This window comes from Fringilla coelebs, assembly GCF_963513975.1.
Source record: "Fringilla coelebs genome assembly, chromosome: 26".
In the NCBI taxonomy this organism is placed as follows: Eukaryota; Metazoa; Chordata; class Aves; order Passeriformes; family Fringillidae; genus Fringilla; species Fringilla coelebs.
This window is the reverse complement of record NC_140052.1, coordinates 4,374,416-4,392,082: the sequence shown is the minus strand read 5'-3', so window position 1 is coordinate 4,392,082 and position 17,667 is coordinate 4,374,416. Positions and strand designations below refer to the sequence as shown.

At 51.8% G+C, this 17,667-nt stretch overlaps 1 protein-coding gene across 1 annotated transcript in view; it reads right to left on the bottom strand.

Annotated features, from left to right (window-relative positions):
• DOCK5 (dedicator of cytokinesis 5) overlaps positions 1-16,590 on the bottom strand; it is an 82,319-nt gene extending 65,729 nt beyond the window's left edge. Inside the window, exons 1-2 of the mRNA XM_084221872.1 lie at positions 16,531-16,590; positions 203-286 (exon numbers count right to left, since the gene is read on the bottom strand). Of these exons, the coding sequence (XP_084077998.1) occupies positions 203-286; positions 16,531-16,573 (127 nt within the window). The 5' untranslated portion in view covers positions 16,574-16,590. The remainder of the gene's footprint in view (positions 1-202; positions 287-16,530) is intronic.
• Positions 16,591-17,667: the final 1,077 nt, after the last annotated feature.

Here is a 17,667-nt window from a genome sequence, read left to right as displayed (position 1 = left end):
TGCCTGGAACAGCACAGAGGAGAAACCCTCTGCATTTCTGCATTTTTAACATTATTTTAAAAATTAAAAGGCTACAGCAGCCACTACACACTAAATTTGTGCTTTGGGGCGTAACAGAAGTTGAAAATACAGATCCAAAAATTGAAAAATAATCTTGATTTGTTCCTACTTTCCTTCCAAAGCCCCTGTGAGCTGCACCTACCTTCGTACATCTCCAGGATGTGAACGGTGTCCCCCACCTGCAGGGACAGCTCCACGTCCTGCACGGCCTCATAGTTGTAGATGGCTGAAAAATGGGGAGAAAAGGGGCAAAACAGAACCATGAGGGAATCAGCTTTGGGAATGGGCTCTCCAAAGGCAGAGCAGGATCTGGGAAAAGGAGGAAAGGGATGAAGTCATGCTGGGTTTGTAATACACTGGGAAAGGACATCATGTATCTATGTCCAGATTTTATCATGGAGAAGAATCACTAACAGACAGCAAAGGGGGGTTTTACCTTCCACACAGGCTGGGACACCCTCTGGAGAGCTGCTCATCCCCACTTTGCCAAAAACCTGCCCACAGAGGTACCACCACCTCAGGAACATCAGTTCTGTAATTCATGTTTTTTAGTCTTTCTCAGTAGTAACTCCAGCACCAGCAAACACCAGAAATGGGATGCTGTAACAACAACCACCCCCATTCCAGACTAAACCACTCCTTTCCAAACCAAACCACACTTGTTCGCTGCTAAAGGATCTCCCCAGCCAAGAACCAATTTTAGCACCAAAACTTGGGATCCTGTGTGAATTTAATCCCTTCCAAAGACAAAGTTAAGCTGGATGCTTATGGGATTTCCAGGGGGAATAGGATTAAGGGCAGAAGCCCACACTCCTGGAGTGCCTTTTCCCTGGGACTTGCTGCAGGCAAAGCAGAGCCCTCCCTGGGACCAGGTGAGAAAGTTTAAATGGAATTTGCTTTCAAACCAAGTAAAAAGACACAAAATCAGTGAAATGCTTTGCTGTGGTTCAAGGAATTGTCAGCAAAGTCAGAGCAGACCAAACCCCTGATTTATTTAAAATACTGATTTAAGAATAGATCACATCCTAAATGCAGCAATGAAATCTTCCCAAACACAAAGTTCCCATATTTATGTATCCCTGAGGATATCCATTGGTGAACAACCACATTTGTTTTAAAGAAAGCAAAAAAATCACCCAAACATTTTCAGAGGAGAATTCTTGAGACTTCCCAGGGTTTGTGTTTGAGGAGCTCTGGACTGGAAATGAAATAAATAAATAAAAATCAGAGCTCTTCTGCCAGGAAATTCCCATGAAGCGCCTCCCATTCCCATGGGGGTGAGGTGCTCTGCCTCCTGGCAGGGCTCCAGCACAGCCTGGGGCTTTCACCACCAGAAATTCTCTCCCAGATCTGAGCTTTCTTCAAAATATTGTGGCTACAAATATCCCAGCAGGAGCAGGCTGGGATGTGCATCCCTGATCCCAGGCAGGAACAGCTTCCTCTGCTGCGGGGCAGGGTTTGTTCCCTGGGGCCACAGACACATGGACAAGGCTCTGGATCCATGATTTCCACAGGATCACAGGAATTTTACTGCTTGGACACCCACCTTCCTCTCCCTCCCCACAAAGGGGCTGCAAAACAGGATTTGAAAGCTGACTGGTGAGCTGGGTGTGGGGCTCAGGCACCTTAAAGACCCAGAACTGGCCCAGAAGTAAAAATTCCATTTGCATTCTAACAGAAAAATCTGGATAATGTTCATGGCCAAAGCTGAACCTGAATGAGAAGTGTAGAGTGGTTTGGGTTGGGATTTAAATCCCACCCAGTGCCCCCCCTGCCATGGCAGGGACAGCTCCCACTGTCCCAGGGGCTCCAGCCTGGCCTGGGCACTGCCAGGGATCCAGGGGCAGCCCCAGCTCCCTGGGAATTCCATCCCAGCCCCTCCCCACCCTCCTTCCTTCCCAATCTCCCATCCATCCCTGTCCTCTGGCAGTGGGAGCCATCCCCTGTGTCCTGTCCCTCCCTGCCTTGTCCCCAGTCCCTCTGCAGCTCTCCTGGAGCCCCTTCAGGCCCTGGAAGGGCTCTGAGCTCTCCCTGGAGCCTTCCCTTCCCCAGGTGAGCATTCCCAGCTCTCTCAGGATCCAGGTGAGCATTCCCAGCTCTCCCTTCCCCAGGTGAGCACCCCCAGCTCTCCCTGGATCCAGGTGAGCATTCCCAGCTCTCCCTTCCCCAGGTGAGTACCCCCAGCTCTCCCAGGATCCAGGTGAGCATTCCCAGCTCTCTCAGGATCCAGGTGAGCATTCCCAGCTCTCCCTGGATCCAGGTGAGCATTCCCAGCTCTCCCAGGATCCGGGTGAGCATTCCCAGCTCTCTCAGGATCCAGGTGAGCATTCCCAGCTCTCCCTGGATCCAGGTGAGCATTCCCAGCTCTCTCAGGATCCAGGTGAGCATTCCCAGCTCTCCCTGGATCCAGGTGAGCATTCCCAGCTCTCTCAGGATCCAGGTGAGCATTCCCATCTCTCCCTGGATCCAGGTGAGCATTCCCAGCTCTCCCTGGATCCAGGTGAGCATTCCCAGCTCTCTCAGGATCCGGGTGAGCATTCCCAGCTCTCCCAGGATCCAGGTGAGCATTCCCAGCTCTCCCTGGATCCAGGTGAGCATTCCCAGCTCTCCCAGGATCCAGGTGAGCATTCCCATCTCTCCCAGGATCCGGGTGAGCATTCCCAGCTCTCCCAGGATCCGGGTGAGCATTCCCAGCTCTCCCTGGATCCAGGTGAGCATTCCCAGCTCTCCCTTCCCCAGGTGAGCACCCCCAGCTCTCCCTGGATCCAGGTGAGCATTCCCAGCTCTCTCTGGATCCAGGTGAGCATTCCCAGCTCTCTCAGGATCCAGGTGAGCATTCCCAGCTCTCCCTTCCCCAGGTGAGCACCCCCAGCTCTCCCTGGATCCAGGTGAGCATTCCCAGCTCTCCCAGGATCCAGGTGAGCATTCCCAGCTCTCTCAGGATCCAGGTGAGCATTCCCAGCTCTCTCAGGATCCAGGTGAGCATTCCCAGCTCTCTCTGGATCCAGGTGAGCATTCCCAGCTCTCCCTGGATGCAGGTGAGCACTCCCAGCTCTCCCAGGATCCGGGTGAGCACTCCCAGCTCTCCCTGGATCCGGGTGAGCATTCCCAGCTCTCCCAGCCCTGCAGAGGGGTTCCAGCCCCAGAGCACCCCCAGTTCCCCTCTGGCCTGGCCCCTGCAGGTCGCTGTGGTGCTGCAGGGCTGCCACACCCAGGGATTCCCACACACAGTCCCCACATGCCCCGGGTTTTTCTGGGACAATCACCCATTATACAAATACCAGGCTGCATTTTTCCCATCTACTGCTGCCCAGGGAAAGGTGGGTGGACACAGGCCCAGCCTTCCTGCTGGGAACACAGAGTAAATTCAGGCCAGAGAGCACCCAGCCATCCCTTCCCCTTCCTAAAGATCACAGCAGCCACAAGGCAGAACCAGCCCCTGCACTCCCCTTCCCTGCTCCACCAGGCAGGTTTCACATCCCAACACGCAGCATTTACAACCTGGAGGAACTCCCACATCAAAAAAACCAAGCAAAAAAGTCAACTTTATCTTTCCTTGCCTTGCCAGACTGAACTAAGCCAGAACAGAGGGTCACTGTCTGAAACCTCCTCCCTCGTACTTATGTACGAGATTATAAAAGACAAATTGCTGGCATATTTTCCCTGGGAACTTTGCTGGTTGCAAGTGATGTTTCCTGCTGCTGGAAGTCAGAGCTGTCCCAGCCATCCCATCTGCAGGGATTTGTGCTGGGAGCCCCCTCCGTGACCTCTCACTGACTTGAAAGGAAAAGGAAGCTTCACATCACAAACATGGGCATGGTGTGGAAAAATAAAACCCCTCCACTTAAATCCTGACAGAGCAGCAAGAAGGGAAGAAGGAAAAATAATACAGAGACTTTTGTATTTAAATTTGCAGCAATATCTGAAGTGAAGTCTTTTTGCTCCGAGCTAAACTTCAGCTGTGATTCTGTCCTTTGAAATTCACTTCAGAGCGTTGATCCTGCTCCTTTCATCATCCCAGATGAAAAGCAGCACTGAAATTGAGGAAATTTAATCCAAATAAGGAGGTAGAGGTGGAAAACACAAGCCTGGGTTTGTTTAATGATCATTTCTTCGAGCACAACTGGAGGCAATGTCTCGTGTTAGGTTTAGGGCTTCAGTTTGGTTAAAAGGTGAGGAATGTGTTTTCCAAGGGCACCCAGCCCATGGAATCCATCAGGATTGGAAAGGGCAGCAGATAATTCCATGAGCAGTCGATTTTATGGCACAGCCAGGGCCAGAAGGTGAAGATAAGCAGCGATTTTCGTGCTCCAGGGCAGAGGGTGATTCCTGAGAGGGGCTGGAGGAGGAACCCTGAGGGCCTTACACAACCTGGGGGATGCTCTGCCTCAGTCACCCCAAACCAGGGACTGCAGGAGGGGCAAAGGAAACCTGCCAGAGCCTGGGCTCCCCAGGGCTCAGCAGGGTGGATCAGGGAGCAGCTCTGGCTCTGTCCCTGCCCTGGGCCACCAGGTCAGCCCCAGCACACATCCCTGAGCCAGGGCCACCCCAGCAGCACTCACAGGACAGGGCCTCAGCACCAGGCATGGGCACAAAACAACAAGTACAATTCCACTGCAAGCAAAAACCCCCAAACCACACTGCAAACCCCACAAGAAAGCTCCTCTTTGTGCAAGAGCCCAGGGAGAAGCCTCTGTGTGCCAGAGGTCTGTGAGCAGCTCATGGAACCTGAGCTGGGGCTCAGTGGCACCAGGGACAGATGTGGCATTTCCAGGGGGAATGGCTTCAAAGTGACAGAGAGGAGGGTTAGATGGGATATTGGGAAGGAATTCCTCCCCGTGAGGGTGGGCTGGAGTTCCCAGAGCAGCTGTGGCTGCCCCTGGATCCCTGGAAGTGTCCAATGCCAGGCTGGAGCCCCTGGGACAGGAGAAGGTGTCCCTGCCTTGGCAGGGGTGGGATGGGATGAGCTGTTAAGTCTCTTCCAACCCAACCATTCCATGATTCCATGTTTCTGTTAATTCCTAGAACCATTTTTCCCACAGATTAATTCCTTTTCAAGACTGCCCTAAAGGCCAAGCTGGGCTAAAATGCCTCAAAATGCAAAGAAAACGAAGCAGCAACTGTCACACATGATTTCTGTGTAACTCGAATCAGAAGGAAATGGAATCTTTCCTTCCATGAGGGCACTTGAAATGTGAATTATTGGCCTGGAAAACAGAGCCCCTGCAAGATCCATTATCTGTGAGTTGGCTCCGGACTCCCCTGCCCCACCCAGCACAAAGACACAACAATCCCGTCCAAATGCCACGTCCCGCTCCCCCTGCCCTCCCATCTGCCAGCAGAGGCTGGGGCTGCTCCCCAGAACAAAGGATTCCATTCAGGGGCCCAGCCCCAGCTCATTCCATCCCTCAGCCCCACAGCCAAACCCCACAGCACAGAACCAGCGTGATCTGAGCGCTGCTGCAGCACCCAGGAATGGCCTTTCTGCAGGACAGCCCTGCTTGGAGGAGCCTGGGATGGTGCCTGGTGCCAAGATCCAGCCCAAAACACAGTGGCTTGATTGAAAAAACAAGGAACTACCCAAGCAATTCATTCTTCAGAGGAACAAAGTCTTTTTTATGTATGGAGCAAAAACATTCTGGTAACTTCCCAGGAATTTGTGTCTGACAAACTGAGAATGGCATAATTAAGATTTAGATGTCAGGCTCCTTCTTCAAGAAAAAAGCAATTCATGGTTCAACACTGGGAAATATGGACATTTAGTCACTGTTACGAAAAAATTCCCACTCCTGGATGGTGGTTGCTGCCATTCAGATTCATTCCAAAAGTTCTGAGTGAGTGCTGAGCATTTGGGGTGTCAGTAACTGAGATTGAATGGGATTATGCAGATGGAAATGCCTTCATTAACAGCCACCCTTCATTAACAGCCACCCTTCATTAACAGCCACACAGGCTCAGCAGAGCCCAGCCTCTGAGGAGCTGCAGGTGGACAATCCCTGCCCAGGGAATGAGAGGATCTTTAAGGGCCTTTCCAGCCCCAAACTCCCTGGAATTCTGGGGGTTTCTGACTTCAGCACCTTGTGCACTCCCTGGTCCAGGCTGACCTCACACAATGAATGCACTCCACATTTCTAAACTGGGTTATCTCAGAAATGAGCATGAAATCATCTGAGCAATGACATCATCTGCCTCTGCAGGAGGATGGGACGTGCCCTTTGGAATCTGGATGCTGTAACTGCTGGGTTTTACACTCATCCTCTCTTTGGAACCAGGAGAAAAGCAGGAAGAGCCACTGCCCTCCAGAGGCTTCCAACACTTCCAGCCTCAGACCGTCCCAGGAGCCAAAGCCAAGTGAGTGTGTGCCCTGCTCACCTGCCCAGGACAAGGACTTCATGCACACTTGATCAAAGTCTGAAAGATTTCCCTGATTTCTCTGAATAATGGATTATCCTGGAGTGAGACAAGCAAACAATCAGAGGTTTTACAGACTCTGTCCTGAGCAAAGAGCCCGAATGGAAGTGATTCCCAGATGTGGGAGCAGGGAAGGTTTTCAGCCATGCCCTCATCATCTTTGGGCTAATCCTGTCTCACTCCCCGTCCGGGGCTGGATCAGATCCTGGGCTCAATGGTTTAATCTCCTCAAGCCTGGATTGCTTTAGGAAAAACAACCTCACAGCCCAGCCCATGGGAATGGGGAGGCTTTCCCAAGGTTACACAAGGCTCCCATGGGATGATCCCATGGCCTCTTATGGCTTTAAACACCCCCAAATCCACAGGCAGCTCCACAACAGTGCTCTGGAACAGGGACAAATGAGTCCCTGGATTTTAATTAGAGCTCCTCAGATCCAAATCAGGCAAACTGAGATCACTCAGAACTGCTAAAGCACAAGATATCCTGATTGTAAGGGGGAAAAACCAGATAATATCTGTATTTTCATGTCTGCAGAATCCCCATCAGTCACCTTCCCCTCAAATATTTGTTGCAAAGTGTTTACACCACGGTATCTGTGTAAAAATAACAAATGTTCAGTTCCCAAGAGTGCATCTGAACCATGCACAGGACACAGATACACCCTAAACACCCAGATTTGGGCAGCAGCACAAACTGTTTTGCCTCTGAGAGTACTTGGGGTGGAAAGAGCCAAACTTCAGCTGCTCCTGTGCTCTGACCCTCACAGACACTCTGGTTTCTTTTCCACCCAGTGAATACTCACACACAAACCTTTTGCTGTGTCATTTTCTTCACTGGCCTCTCCATTTCCTTTATTATTTTCACTCTAAAGGGCCCTTGGGGGTTTTAAGCTCAGATAAGGAATTAATCTACATGAGCTGTCTCAGCTCCTGTCTGGAGTGAGTGCTGTGAGCCAGAGGAGAAATAAATCAGTGCTGCCAGTGGAGGAGCCAACCTGCTCCTGAATTTACAGCACCCAACGAGATCTAGGCCGTGATTTCAGAAAAAAGAAACCAACCACAACACCCAGACCTGCAATTCCAGTCCCCTTGGAACACCAGGAAATGTTCCCTTTGCAGAGACACAGCTGGAAAAACAGCCTGGCCTCTCTTCACACCTCTGTACATTTTATCAGCTTTGATGCATCTGTTTACGGTGCTCTTCAAGGCTTGGGCAGGAAAGGTCGGGCCAGATGATCCTTGAGGTCTCCTCCAACCTGATCTCCCCTGATCCTGCGATTCCCCAGGCTGTGGTGTGGGGAATGCCCCAGCTTCTGCTCCCAGGGCATCCCAGTGAGAGCAGCACATGGAAAGGGGAGATAAATAACGAAGTTTAGCCTGAGCATCAAACAGTTGTGAAGGCTGCAGAGTTCCAGGTCTGGTGATCCCTGCCAGGGATCCTGTCAGGGTTAAAGGTGCTGATGTCACTGTCCTCCAAGCCCTGCAGCTTTGTTCTGCCTCTTTGGGATCCCAGCACCAGCACCCAGACTGGAGGATCAGTATTCTCCCAAAACTACACTAAAACATTTAAAATAATCACCCTGACCCACGAAATTGTTCCAACACGACCACAGCACAAAGGGGTTTGCCACTGGTTTTGCTTTTCGAGGGGCAGAGCCTGGTTTGTGTTCAGCCCAGCCTGCTGGCCTCACTGCAACCAACACACCTCAAGTTTATATTAGGGTTTTCCTTTGTTCCTTTGTCCAAAGACAGTTGGGAGAACACAAAGCCATTTTTGGGGCTGTGCCCTCCACAAGAAGGAGTTTATACCCCACAGTACCGTGGCACTAATTCTGATTTAATAACTGCACAATCCCACTCCACAAAAGCAACCTCTGATTTAATTCTCATTTTTACAGCCTGTGAAGATGCAGTGTTTGTTTACAACACCCACACAACTGCAACTAGATTTTACCAGGTCTGTCTGTAATTACCTTTTTTCCTCCGAGCTAAAAGTGCAATCTGTGCTTGGCTACTTTAAGTCCAACACAGCAATGTTTCCAAAGAAATTTTCAGGCAGATTTGCAAAAGCAAGACCCCAGCACTCCATAAATTGGACTGCTCAGCTCGTTTCCAACTTGAAAGCGTGTGGCACTCTCAAAAGAATTAATTGAATTTGCCACTGGCTTGAAATTACTGTCCCAGTTCTCACTGGGCAAAACATCAAAGCAGGAGGAGGAAAACTTGGAAATGCCCCTGCCCAGAGCTGTGAGTGCTCCCAGCCTGAGCTCTGCTGCTGGCACACTGCAGGGGCAGAGATGAGGGGGTTAAGGAGGGAAACATCTGAGCACAGGGTCCAGCTGTGCCTGGGGCTGAACTGTACCAGAAAGGTGCCCTGAGCTCAAACTTCAGCACAACCAACAGCAAATCCAGGCTAAGGCTGAGGAACCCCCCCTTGTCAGCTGCAAACCAAACACCCCTCAGACAGTGGGAATTTGTAACAAGGGCTCCAACACCTTCCCTGCCCAGCCAGGGCTCAGGAGGAGACAAAGCAGCTCTCCCACAGTTTGAGGAAAGAACCCCCAGCATGGCTCAGCCCATTTGCAGAAATTTGGGATTCAGTGCTGAGGAGTTTTTAGCTCCACTGGTAAATCCCTTTATGGAAACCCCAGAGCTGGCAGGGGTAACACAAGGAGAATTTCTGACATGCACAACAATGGGATTGCAACTCTGCTCACCCAAGGTGGACTGTGGGGCAGACTGACCTTCCCTTAATGGCCTGGGGCTCACTGATCCCATCCTGCAGAGCAAAGCCCATCAGGGAACTGGCACTGCTCAGACTGGTTCACAGCTTCTCATTTCCAGAGAAATGGGAATTCCAAGGCAGTTTTCTCTCGCCACCTATCCCAGGTAACACGAAATGGGGGGAATAGGATGAAAATGAAGAGCAAGAAATCTTGGCAGGGAATGGGTGGGTGGGTCTTGCACTAGAAGCAAAAAGCCAAACAAGAATATTGATCCCTTTGCTGCCAGGAACAATGAAGAAAAAACTGCTCCAAAATTTGCAGTAAGTTTTAATTAAACTGCCTGAGATGCCAGGAGATGAAGAATTAAGCACTGAAGCCTTCTTTATTCCTTTACATCAAACTCCATCTCTCAGCAGCTTGAAGCCCCCATGGCATTGCCAGAGCAAGAGAATGGAGCTATGAGAAGAATCAGGTGAAATAAGCTAAAAAGGCCAAAAAAGAAAAAGCACTTCTCCAGAACTAACCGGCCACTACTTGCCTGTGACATTCTGAGCCACTCTCAGAACTTTGGAGCTGAAGCCATAAATGTCTTTATTGCCATGGAGGATCAAAGTTCCAGACTTCCCAAGAGCAGGAATTGTTATCTCCACTGCACCTTAATGAACTTTTGGCTCAGACTCAGCACCTCCAGCACGAGGGGCACTTGCACTGCACCAACACCTCCCAAACATTCAGTGTCAGTGAGCACAGAATGCTCCCCACAGCACTGCTGGTTTGACTGTGTTCTGTGACAGTGTGCCAGACATCACCTGAGCCAGGCTGCCAGAGAATGAATCCTTTAAATGGTGCTTCCCCCTCTAGGCCTGGGAGATCTCCCTGGGAAGAACAGCCTGTACTGCACCAAAATGACATTTTATTATCATTTTAGCAACTGCTCCAACTAAAACTCTGCAACATCATCACTTTCTGAAGTCAAGCACAGACTGCCAGCCCAAAAAGCTGTTTAGTAACTTGTATTTATGGGCTGGTTTTATTAGCACAGGTTTGCTGGCAAATGCACCCAACTCCATGGCAGGATTTCAGGCATCAGCAATTAAATGCACTGGACCTGAAACATCCCCTCAGCTCCAGCAGCAAGGGGGGAAATGTGTTTATGGCTGTGGGCTGACGTGGTTCTAAGCTTGGTCATGGCTGTGTCTTTAATGCCCTGGCAGAAAAGGAGCTTTTTTCTTTAAAAGCAATAGTTGAGAGAAATGCCCTACCACTCAAGTAAAGTGCAAGTTGAAGATCAAAAAATGTAATTTGCAATTAAAGTTTGCAGGTAGAAGGGGTGTGCATTTTTCAAAGCTCAATGATAAGGATTATTACCCATGATGATAAAGATTATTATACATTAGTGCACTATCACTGTTGCTTGACCAATATATTTGCATTTTTCTGAGTTCCTGAGTGTTAATTTTGCTTTTCCTCTCCATAACTCCCATTTGCAGTTGTGCTGGCAAATACAGTCCCTATGCCAGAGGAAGAGCCATGAGAACAATCAAGAATTGGTGTGAAATTCAGCACTGGCCCCACACCCAGCTCTGGGGGAAGTTGGTTCCTGTGATCTCTTGACACCTCAACAATTAACCCACATTTAATCAGCAGGACAGAGCTCAGCCCAAGCTCCAGAAGCACCCAGCAGCTCTGGATGCCTCTTTAGAGCCTCCATAAAAGGGATTTAATTGTTAAAAAGATGAACTGTGGGACAGCTCCTGAAGGTGATGTCAGTCACAAACTCATCACAAGTCACAAAACACTTGGGGAAATATTTCTTTTCAAAGTAAGAGTTAGATAAGGAACATTGACAAGTCTTGTTCATGGCAATGAGATGCCTTTGAAGTCCACAGGATTAATTTCACAGGAAATGACTTCAGCAGCAGAGTGGAAATCACCAAAAATAAGAGAAGACAGACCCTGGCTAATATGGATTTTGAAAAAAATAGGAAGGACTATGGAGGCAAGAAGCAGCATGGCCAAATTTCACATCAAATCAACTGCAGACACAGCAATAAAAGTTGGGAAACTAGGTCAGAAATGAAGTGTCATCTGCTGGGAAGATTCAATTCTTTGCTGTTCACAATGCCCAGGGTTTGCTTTCCCCCACTGGGAATTTTTTTGGCATTGCCATCAGCCAATTTTTAGCCACAAATGATAATAAAGCAGGAGAATGAGCAGAGTGTTTGCATGCATAGGAAGGAAGGTGGGCAGCTCTGCAGCAGGAATGGGGGGATTGGCTTTTCCATCCTCTGGAGCCCCTGCTAGGAACCAGAGCAACAACAGGGGATGTGAGCTCCAAGTCAGAACAGGAATGGTGGGGGAAAAGCAAGGAGCAAGTTGAGACAAATATGGATTTGGCCCTAATTTGACAGGATGCACAACTCCCAGCACTGAGAAGGGCTTTGATCCCAGCCTGTCTGAGGAGAGAGCTCTGCAGGTGCCTGGAATGGGACAGGGAGCCAGGAGCTGATGGCCCAGCACCCCAGGTGATGCCTTAAGCTTTAGCATTTCTATTTTCCAGATCCTGCCCTGCCCTGGTGCATCCCTCTGAACTCCACAGAGAGTGTCAGTCCTGGCTTCACTCTTTGGGCACACAAACAATCCCTCCAGGCCTGAGATCCAAGGACACTCTACTGCCTCAGGCCCCAAAAAGCATCAACGAGAGTGAATTGGGAGGAGCAAACTGGGGGTAAATGACTGCATCACCTGAAGCTGTACTGGACAATTAACCCCTGATATGGAAATGGACCAAACTCACACCTGTCTGAAAAACTCACTGTGACCACTGTGACCTTGGAGGCTGCTGACTGCCCAAGGTGCAGCTACTGAAGGCCTCTAATATTATTTATTCTTAAGAAATATTTATTAATTTGTTATTGTTTATCTTTAATTATTTGTAATTAATCGATTTATTATTAATAAATACCCACTTGATTCTCTAATTCTGTCAGCCCCTGTTCCAGGCAGCTGCTCCAAGGCATCCCAGGAGTCACCACAAACCAAACCCCAGTGAGCAGACCTGGTCCTGCAGCTCCCTCCCTGCTCCCTCAGCCCCCCAGGGCTGGCAGGAGCTGCTGCCATTCCTGAGCCATGACTGGAACCAGCCACCAGTGGGATCTGACAGAGGAAGGATTTCAGTGCTTCCCTTCAAATCAAGCAGCCCAATCTCTGCTCCTGCCAGCCAGGACAGCTGCCTGGGGTGGGAGAGCCACCAGAACCTGGCAGGGTAATTCCAGGATAATCCCCCAGCTCCCTCCCCAGTCCCACCACACACACTCTGGAACAGCCACACTGCCCCAAAAATGAGGGTGAAGGAGTCATGGAATGTCCTGGGCTGGAAGGGACATGTGGGATCACTGATCCAACCCCAGGCCCTGCACAGACACCCCAAAATCCCACCCTGGGCACCCCTGGAGCGCTGTCCAAGCTCTCCTGGAGCTCTGGCAGCCTCGGGGCCGTGCCCATTCCCTGGGGAGCCTGGGCAGTGCCAGCACCCTCTGGGGAAGAGCCTTTCCCAAAATCCAACCTAAAACCCCCTGGCACAGCCCCAGCTGTTCCTTCAGGACAATGGAATCCCCCCAGCCCTCCAGGTGCAAGCCACCACCTTCACCAAAATGCAAATTCCTCTGGTTTTCACACCTCAGAGCTCTTCCAAGCAAACCTGGGTTAATAATTCCTGATTCTGGAAGCTCAGATTTGTGTATTCACTGAACAATTGGTGCATTTGCAGCTCAGGCTGCACAAGGATGAACAAACACTTCACATCCTGTTGGTTCATAGTCAGAGGGGCCACAAGAACCTGGTGTGCCTGATCCATCATCCCTGCAGCCACCTGGAAACCACCTGGCCCCAAAGGCAGCGCTGCCATCCTGCTCTGGGGCTGGGGCTGCTCCTGCCCTGGCCCAGCACTGCCACTCCAGCAGAAGGGGGGCAGGAAAAGGCACCTGGCTGCTTGTTTATAATGGATTTATTACAGACTAATTTAGGATTCCACAGACTCCAGGGTCTCTCACTCCATTCAGGCCTCAGGCCACAAAGTGAAGAACAGCTGATGAGCAATGACAGAATTGCTTTTACAACCCAGGTGTAGCACTTGAGTTAAAGTGCAAATCCAGGTTACTGCCAGCAGAAAAAGAAAGTAATTACATTATTGGTTCCTTATGCTCTAAGTTAATAATTTTAAAACAAATAGATAAGAAAAGTTAAAAGCCTTTGGAATTCACTAAGGTGTTCTTTCCCTCAGAGCAGAGTTCTTTGACTGGAAGGAGTCTTTGTCAAAGGATTTCTGCCAATGACAATGCCTTTTTGAGAGAAACACACGACCAGAACGGGTTATTGTGTTCAGTGTGGCCCAAGAACTGACCAGCTTCCCTTGAAGATGCTCTTTCAGTCTGCCAGCAGAGGTGAAGCCTGTGGCCAGGAGGCTCTGTCAGACCCAGCAAACCAGGGAGGAGATGCTGCCTCTGAGCTGCTCCGTGGTGTCCCTGTCCCTCCCCAAATCCCATCTGTCACTTGCTTGGGAGTTCATGGCCAGGGAGAAGCTGTGAGAGCTGCAAGCTGCTTGTCTCTCATGTTTGCTTCCCTAAAAACTGCAATTCCCAGTTTTGCCCTCCCTGCTGCTGCCACTCCAAACTCAGCCCTCTGCCATCCCTGGGGAAGGGAGCCCTCCCCAGCTTTAACCAGTTCAGGGCAGAGCCAAACCTGGCAAATCCACTGGAACTCACAATGCACAGATCTGTACAACAGAACCCAGGACAGGAACCCTCCTGAAGGGCAGAAATCAGACAAGTGACACTGAATCACACAGCTGACTTCCTGGAATTCCCCACTACACTGCCACGACTTCCAGGGTCACGTTTTAAATAAATCCAAGTAGTTCTACAGAAGTTTCCAAAGCAGAGACCACCAGCAGCTACAGTTTGGGTGTTCTTCTGCAGAATTCCAGACTATTTAGGGGTGGAGGGGACCTCTGCAGTTCATCCACTCCAAGCCCCCGCCCAGGCAGGGCCAGCTGGAGCAGGTGACAACAGGAATCATCCCGGTGGGTTTGGAATGTCACCAGAGAGGGAGATTCCAGGCCCTCCCTGGAGCTGTTCCACAGAACATGGAAAAAGTTCTTCCTCATGGCGAGGTGGAACTTGTGTTTTATTTTATGGCCATGACTGGGAAGGCTCTGGCACCATCCTGGCACCCTTTGGAGGTGTTGATATGAATTGGTGAGATCCCCCCTCAGTCTTTTCTTTCCTTTCTGAACAAAAGCTGTGTGGTTACACTTCATGCCTGGCTGGGATTTGTCACCACCCCACACAAACCGGGGCATTCCCCTCCCTGCAGCCACTTCAGCACTGGTACAGTCCCAGCCCAAAAGCCCAAACCTCCCTCTCAAACCTCACCAACCCTTCCCAGGTAACCCCAAACCAGCGAGAGCTGGGCCCTCCAGCACAGCACAGGACACACTTGCAGATAAGAAACTCATCAAGTCTGCAAACACCAAACTGACAAAATTACAATGCAATGAGTCAAACACTGCCTGACAAAGCCAGGCAGCGCCTCAATAATTCTGGCACTGCCTGTGGATCAACCTGATCAGTCCTGGCTGCAAATGAAACCCCAGAGCTGCAGCAGGACAGCCCCCATGTCACTTGGGGAAAGAAAACACCTTTTTCACCCAGCTGATCACCCAGGACTCACAGGGTATGTCCCAGCACAAACTTTTTGGGTGGAAACATGCAGGAAGAGGCATCGTTTTCCCTCCACCCTGCTTACTCTCAGGCCAGTGCCTTTCTGGGAGAGGAGCTGTCACAAGGAGCAGCTGGCTGAGGCCAGCACGGAAAACTCACCCCGGAAGGTAATAAATAAAAGGGAAGTCAGAGGAGTGCCTCTGATTCATCTGCTGCCCAAGGCCATTCAGAGCTGGGGAACAGCTCAAAGGTGTGCTCAGAAAACACCAGCAGAGCCAATCACCCCGGCAGGATATGGGTTATCTGATCATCCACCAAAGTTTGGAAATTACAGATGCCCACAGCAATCTCGGCAGGCCATGCACACACTTCCATGGTTAAACAGCAAGAAACAAAGTTCAGGGTGTCAGCGCTCCACACCCTGCCAGTTACCTGGAGAAACCAGATAAGGCTGTAAAATGTCTCTGCAGCTCCTGCGAGGAGCTGAGCTGCCTCCTGCACAGCCTCTCTGAAGTGGAGGGGTCACCCAGCTCAATGTGCTGTGAAAATCATGCAGGGTGAGGTTTTTCACCTTCAAACTCGCAGGCTGAACACCCTCAGGGGAGCAGGGGTGATGAACACTTTGCAAGCACGAAATTAGTAATTTTTTCTCACATTGAGAAGTCCAGTACTGAGCACCAGTGGCATAGAAGATCACTCTGAGTAACATAAATTATCAAAAGCTCTCTGTGTCATAAGTGGCTTCCTGCCAAATGTTCCCTGCCCAATTCTCACCACCAACCTCAAAACCGTGGGTTTAAAACTCTCAAGCAAAGCGGAATTTTATCAGCAACACCACAGAGTTCTGTTCCTGATACAAGTGAGCCAGCACTCAGAAAAATCCTTTTCAACAGGGGACAGAGCAGGAGGGACAAAGTGTCAGTCACAGAATCATGGAACGGCTTGGGTCGGAAGGTCCCTAAAGCTCCTCCAGTTTCACTTCTGCCGTGGGCAGGGACACTTTCCACTATCCCAGGTTGCCCAAGCCCCGTCCAACCTGGCCTGGGACACTTCCAGTCAAGCTTTCCCCATCCCTCGCCCTAAATCAAGATTTCCGGCCGCTGGCAAAGGCATCACCCAGAGCTCTCAATTTGCCCATGACACCCTCTTTATCCCTTCCCAACCACATCTCCTTCCAGGCACACCAGTAGGCAAATTTTTTCTGCTGTGCTAGAGCTTTTAGTGTAAAACATGCTGCAGGGGCAAAACGATAAAAGTCAGCCCTGAACTTTGAGAGATCCCTGGAAGCCAGCGCTGAGCACACACCCCGATGGATTCAGGGAGCGGGCACCGCCGGACCGGGACCGGGAGAGGAGCCCGAGAGGGATGGGAGCGAAAGGAAAGGAAGGGAGAGAAGGAAAAGGAGGGAAGGGGACGGGATGGAAGAGCACGGATGGGACGGGACGGGAGAGGAGGCACGGAGCAGAGGGAAGGCACGGAACCGAGGGAAGGCACGGAATAGAGGGAAGGCACGGAGCAGAGGGAAGGCACGGAGCAGAGGGAAGGCACGGAACGGGGGCAGAGGGATGGGGAGGGGCGCACAGTCCGGGGCATCCCGGCGGGCGCTCACTCACCGACCCCGTACTTCTCGCGCTTGGTGGGGATCCAGCGGGCCATGCCGGCGGCTCCGGGGGCACCGGGGGGTTCGGGGGTGCCGGGGCTCCCTCAGCGCCGCGCCTCGCCCGCCGCTGCCCCGCGCCGGAGCCGCGGGCCGGGCGCCGCGGGCTGCTCAGCCATGCCCCGCTCCTGGCCCCGCTCCCGCCGCCCCAACCCGACCCCAAACACGCTCCGAGAACTCCCCGGCACACGCCCAACTTTGCAGCCTCCCCCGGCGCGCCGAGAGAGGGGAGGGCGGGGAGAGCACGGCAGGAGGAGGGGGAAGCAGAGGAGAAGGAGGCGCTCTCCCCGCCCGCCGCCATCACCTGCCCCGCACGGCCCCGCCCGGCACGGCCGGAGCGCTCGGGACCGGCACCGGGACCGGGCTGGGCTCGGTATCGCTGCCTCGGGGGCCGGGCCGGGAGCGAGCAGAAATGGCCCCGCTGGCGCTGGAAATGAGGGGATTCACTGTCAGCCAGAGCCTGGGGGTCAGGGAGGGGCTGGATACCAGGGAAAGGGTGGATTTGGGGAAAGGCTCTTCCCCAGAGGGTGCTGGCACTGCCCAGGCTCCCCAGGGAATGGGCACGGCCCCGAGGCTGCCAGAGCTCCAGGAGAGCTTGGACAGCGCTCCAGGGGTGCCCAGGGTGGGATTTTGGGGTGTCTGTGCAAGGCCTGGGGCTGGATCAGTGATCCCACATGTCCCTTCAGCCCAGGCTGTTCTGGGATTCGGCAGAATCACGGCATGGTTTGGGTTCGAAGGGACCTTCGTGCCCATCTCATCCCAACCCCTTCCACCAGCCCAGGCAGCTCCAAGGCTGCTGTGTGTTCAGAGTAACTCATTAATAGCTAAGAAAACAACGAGGTTACTCGAAAAGCACTCCAGGCATCTGGGAAATGTCACAGGGCCACACTTGACAGGAGACTCGATGTTCTAGAGATTGACTCGGCGCTCGGTGACGCCAAGCCCCACTCCAGGGCCAGGAGCTGCCACTCCAGAAAGGGCTTGGAGGTGAAGCACCTCCAGCTGGGGACACGGGGACCAGCCGAGCACGAGCCGGGTCCTGCAGGGCCGGAGCAGGGCTGGCTGGATCCTGCAGCCGTGTGGGCTGGGCTGG